This window comes from Montipora foliosa, chromosome 7, assembly GCF_036669935.1.
Source record: "Montipora foliosa isolate CH-2021 chromosome 7, ASM3666993v2, whole genome shotgun sequence".
NCBI lineage: Eukaryota > Metazoa > Cnidaria > Anthozoa > Scleractinia > Acroporidae > Montipora > Montipora foliosa.
Genome location: NC_090875.1, coordinates 19135446 through 19140445, shown reverse-complemented (window position 1 = coordinate 19140445; position 5000 = coordinate 19135446). Strand labels below are relative to the sequence as shown.

The following is a 5000-nucleotide window of genomic DNA, read 5'->3' as shown; positions in this document are numbered from 1 at the left end:
ACATATCAACTCTGTCCGGACAAAAAAAAATAAAAGCCTAGCTTGGTATATCCTCTAGGTAAATTTCACGATTATTACAACTGCATGCTTTATGTTTATTAACTTGGCTAGAGCCTTAGTCACTTCCCTCTTTTAGTGCAATTGCAGCGGAAAAGAGCACCAACAAATATGCTCCCCAATGTAATTTTAAAATGTTTTATATATAATTTAACGTCTTTTCACTGAAAGTTTCGCATCTTCCATCATCATAAAGGGAAATCTCTACCTTTTTTCTTGTTGTGGCACTTAACAGTGAAATAGCATTGAGAACACTAAGAAAACTTCCACCTGTTCTTATTTGCATTGTTTTACCCTCGGTTGAGTCTTGTTTATTAAAAAAAGCGGAGTTCCGCGCGCACGGATCCCCATGGGTGAGAAAATGAGGTACTATGTGCTAGAAAATTTGGTTTTGGTCTGCGTAATACCTTGTATACCTTGTATGCCCATGTGACCAGTATCACGTGACCATATCGCAGGCTCAAGTTTAGAACTCATCGAGGTCCACCCCTGACGGCCTGGTCCGACTTCAACGGGGTTTGAACCCATGATATTGCGATGCCGGTGCGACGCTGTAGCCAACTGACCTGAATATCCTGTAACTGCATTAGTAGGCAGACTTCTCAAGTCTCACGCATTGAGCGTGTGACTCACGCAAACGAATGCAATCTTACGCTCTCACGCTGAAACTATTATTTCTCACGGATCTAAAATGTCTATGCTAAAAGATCTTTATTCTTAGAAATGCCTGTCGGCCATTTTTGGAGCTGCCAAATAGAGTAAGATGGCTGGCCTTATGAGTCTGCACAACACGGGGTGTTCAATGGAGAGACTGGGCGAGATATTATAGGGTAGTAACGTTTCACACTCAGATCGCAAAAAAAAAATACATTTTAGGCAACAATTATTTACAAACAGGAAGCTACGCTTAAAACAATAACTAGACGCTTCGTGAGCGTTAACTGGGTTCCTTAAGGTAAGTGTTTGTCCTCCTCATTCCCAAACACCCTAACAAATTATCAGTCCAGAAACGAAACGCCATTTATTGCTGCCGCAGTGGGTGAGCCTAGAGCGAACGAACGAGGCAGTTCTCCGATCGGGAGAACCTAATCTTCTTCGAAACTCAAGGGATTGTGGTCAAATTTGCAAGGAGTTGTGGTTATGCGCAAATGGAGAAGTTAAGAAGCGCGGTATGATACTATGTTTTTCAATTCGCTTCTTGTATCGTTTACACTGTCACGCAACAAGAAAATAAATTTGAAATCGTTAAATGAAAAAGGCCAAGAACTTGGAATGTTGAAGGAAACAAATCTTTCAACTGCATCTTCAATTCTCAGGTCTCTGCGGTACACTGTTTCTGGGTTAATTTGTCAAAGCGTTTAACGCAACTTTATAGCGGCCGGTAATCAACGAAAACATCTGGAGATCATTTTGCAATAAAAGCGCTTACTTCTCACTCATGAGGTACAGTACGTGAGTACGAACACATCTCCTAAAGTACTTAAAGGCTCAAAACTGCTGATATTCATCGGGATGGGATTTTTTTTTTCAACCAAATAGCTTTGTATCGTGGTGTCACGCAAGGTGACAATTCGGAAATTCAAAATGCTGTATTTTCGAAACGAAAGACGTCACGGAAAGACCTTCAAAAGACCTTGCGATTTTGATTTTAAAATTTAATGACGTCACGGTGTCTCGAATGGGGTCCAGAAAGAGGCCCAGTTGGGGGCACGAGCCTTCCCCTCGGCAGCATTTCTTCAATTTAGGTAAACTAGTTTTTAGAATAATTAAAATTTTTAAATTTTGTCAAGAACGTAAATATTTACCTAAATGGGCAATAGATGAGCTTAAAGAAATATTGTGGGCTTCCCAAATTAACTTCATTTTACACTAGAATGACTAAATAAATATTTTTCTGACGTTAAAAACTGTGGCTTCCTATTAATCATTTGCCAGAAAGAACACGGCTAAAACTCCTGTCATCTTTATCATGAAAACTGCACGCGTATCAAATTTCAACCTGTGTATGAAAATTAGTTAAGCCCGAATATTACACAACCCGATGAATCCACAAAGGCCGAAAGATCTCACAAAAACTTTTCCAGCGAAAACATTTATTGAAACTAACAACATATTTGCTACTAGAGGCAAAAAAATCTTCCCATTAATTTTCATTCCGTGCGTGCAAGCAAGAATCATAATCAGCGTCAATAGCCATATCCGCAACTAAATAAATTTCTCACCCGAGTTTAGGATCAAACAATTACCTGTAACGTGTTTTTTGTACCTGCCGATTTCAAAACTATGTTAACTAAACAGTAAGCGACCAAACTTTTAAGCCTTGATTTAAAAAACACACGTTTTTATTTTAACTAGAATTTTCCTATTTAATGGTCCGCCACTACTAACTTTAAGATCTTGAGAGAGCTGGATCGAGGAGAAAATGACGTCAAAGGTTCAGAATTAATTTTTGGGCTTTCAGACGTATATAATATATAATAAGCTGCATTTTAAGCTAGTGAGTAAATGACGTCACTGTTTCCTGAATCCAACCCTCTGAGGTCCAATCGGTCAGTTTCCTCGTGAGTAATGGCGGAGCATGAATACAAAGTAAACAACCTTTGGATAAAAGTTAAAGCTCAACATTTTGCCATTCAGGTGTTAAGCAAACACACTTTCAAAATCTGAAGAAAAAAAGGAAGTACGTTTTTAATCATTGTGGCACTTTAAGCTGGAACAATCTCTGAAAAGGTTCAAACAGTTCCAAGAGATTTTCATTTTCGTCGCCGTCTTAGATCTTACAGGTCCCTGCAAAGAAAGATAACGCGGCTGTCTTACCATCTACTCGGCAATTGCTGAAGTAGATTTAGAAACAGTGCATAGTCACGTGACGCTTGCGTGTAAGGCACGTGGTGTTCCAGACAATCAAACCCCTGTCAAATCGATGCACGATTGAATGGCATTAACTATGGAATTGTACTGATTATCAGGTATCTATGTTTCTTGAATAAAACATGATATTAGCTAGAGTTAGCAACAACTCAAATTCCTCAATATTGACTTCACACTTTGACGTATGTGACGGTTTTTCCAATAACAGATAAGTGGATTTGTACATGAATTCAGAAAAGCAGCAGTCTCCGCCCAGCTGTAATGGTTGTAACTGATGTCTTGTTGTAAAATCTGGTGATAAATTGTAACAAACAAAACTGGAAAGTTTAACAGGAAATAAATTCCAACAATCATGCAAATAGTTTTTGTCCGAGTGATTGCTCTCCTCTGTTGGATGCTTTGTGAAACTACGTTGATAGACCTCGCCTGGTTTTGGTACCGATCTAAAAATAACATGATTCTTATGTTTGCAATGATGGAAGTCAGAAGGCAGCAAAACCACACAAGCAAATGTGCCCCTCTTGATATTTTACTAATTCCTGCCCATTGTAGGCAAGTTAAGAGGATATTGAAGACCCAGATGGCGGACACATACTTCAGCACTCTTTGCGATGAGAAAGTCTCATTGTATCTAGTATGTAGCCGAACGGCTACAAATCGCTCGTATGAAATGGATGTCAGAGTCATGAAAGAAACTCCACAGCAAATGTAGAACGCATTAGCGTAAGCGACTCTTACAAAGCATGGAACTGAACGAAGCTGGTTTTCCATGAGTCTATAGGCAATATAACCCGGCTGAACTGAAAGACCAACTAATACATCAGAGAGTGCAAGACAAGATATGAAAAGATTTGATGGCGTTCGAAGACGCGAGTTACTTAAAATGGAAACCATTATCAAAAGGTTTGAAACGATACCAAATGGCGAAGAAACAATATTTATGATGGCTGTTACAAGGTTCACCAAATAACGTTCCGAAACAAGATGAAAGGATGGATCAGGAAGATGAAAGCAAGAGCTACCTTCATGTGAAATATTGCTGGCCATACCTTGATTTATCAGGGAAGACTGACGGACGTGCAAATAGGGGCTTCGTTTATAGCAGCGGTTATCAAGCAACCCAATGAACAAATATCTTGCTGATCCTATCAATCACTCGTCGTTTCGTTTCCATGGTAACAAGTTAATAACATGCATTTTAAAGTCCTTTTCTCCTCCCACTCGGAAAACATCAACTTGGAAAAACACCTGCATCGGTTTAGTATAAGTTTGGAGAACGTTCCCGCTATTTAATTCGAAAGTTTTTTCTACTGCTTAAAATAAGAATCCGTATAAGTAAAGGTTTCTTAAACAATTTGAAGTAAAAATCAACGGTAAAAAGACAATACGTCTCGACCGAACTTCGGTCATTATTAAGCTAAAAGTGAAGATAAAAATTTGCATAAGTATAAATATAAAACAAAGAAGTAGATTGGTGTTTCCTGGAGTGAGTTACCCAGACAGGTTAATTAATTCCACCATCTCCCGCTTTATTGCAGTCAAAGCTTCTGATCATCCTGTTCTCGAGTTACCAGCTGTTTAATTAACAATGAATGCAATGAATTAGATCCTGTTTGCGTTGTTCTTCCATTTAAAGACCAGGCTTAAACCGATATTGTTCGAGCACAACTGAAAGATCTGAGCCGGAAGATTCCAGTAACCGTCCAGCCCACGTTTGTCAGCCACACGATCAAACAGCATCTGAAACTCCGCGAAGTGAACCAACAATCCCTTGTTTATAAATTTAAATGTGACCTGTGTCATGCAGGTTATGCTGTTACTTGGCCAACAATTGGCGAAATTGACATTTACCAAATGGCGAGCGGATGAATACAATGTGTTGCACCTCAGCACATTTATCTATTAGTGCCGTAGACAAACATCATATTGTGTATGGTTCGTTCTTTTTATTAAGGGCTAGAAAGGTCTCCTTAGCTCACATTTCGATTATTTTGATGGCCCACTTCATTGCTTTATGTTTTTCATTATTGGCGATTGTGGCAAAATTGTCATTAATTTTCGCCATATTTGCC

The 5000-nt window shown here is 39.0% G+C and overlaps 2 protein-coding genes across 3 annotated transcripts in view; both read right to left on the bottom strand.

The window, feature by feature from the left end:
- Nucleotides 1-5000, bottom strand: part of LOC138011123 (uncharacterized) — a 121460-nt gene that overhangs the window by 64095 nt on the left and 52365 nt on the right. The gene's annotated exons all lie outside the window — the stretch shown is intronic.
- Nucleotides 3067-3975, bottom strand: LOC138011127 (sphingosine 1-phosphate receptor 1-like). Its single transcript, XM_068858110.1, has one exon. It carries the CDS (start codon nucleotides 3973-3975, stop codon nucleotides 3067-3069), a length of 909 nt encoding a protein of 302 aa, XP_068714211.1.

Coding starts and splice junctions, on each gene's coding strand:
- LOC138011127 (XM_068858110.1), bottom strand. CDS start 3,975: ATGGCCAGCAATATTTCACATGAAGGTAGCTCTTGCTTTCATCTTCCT.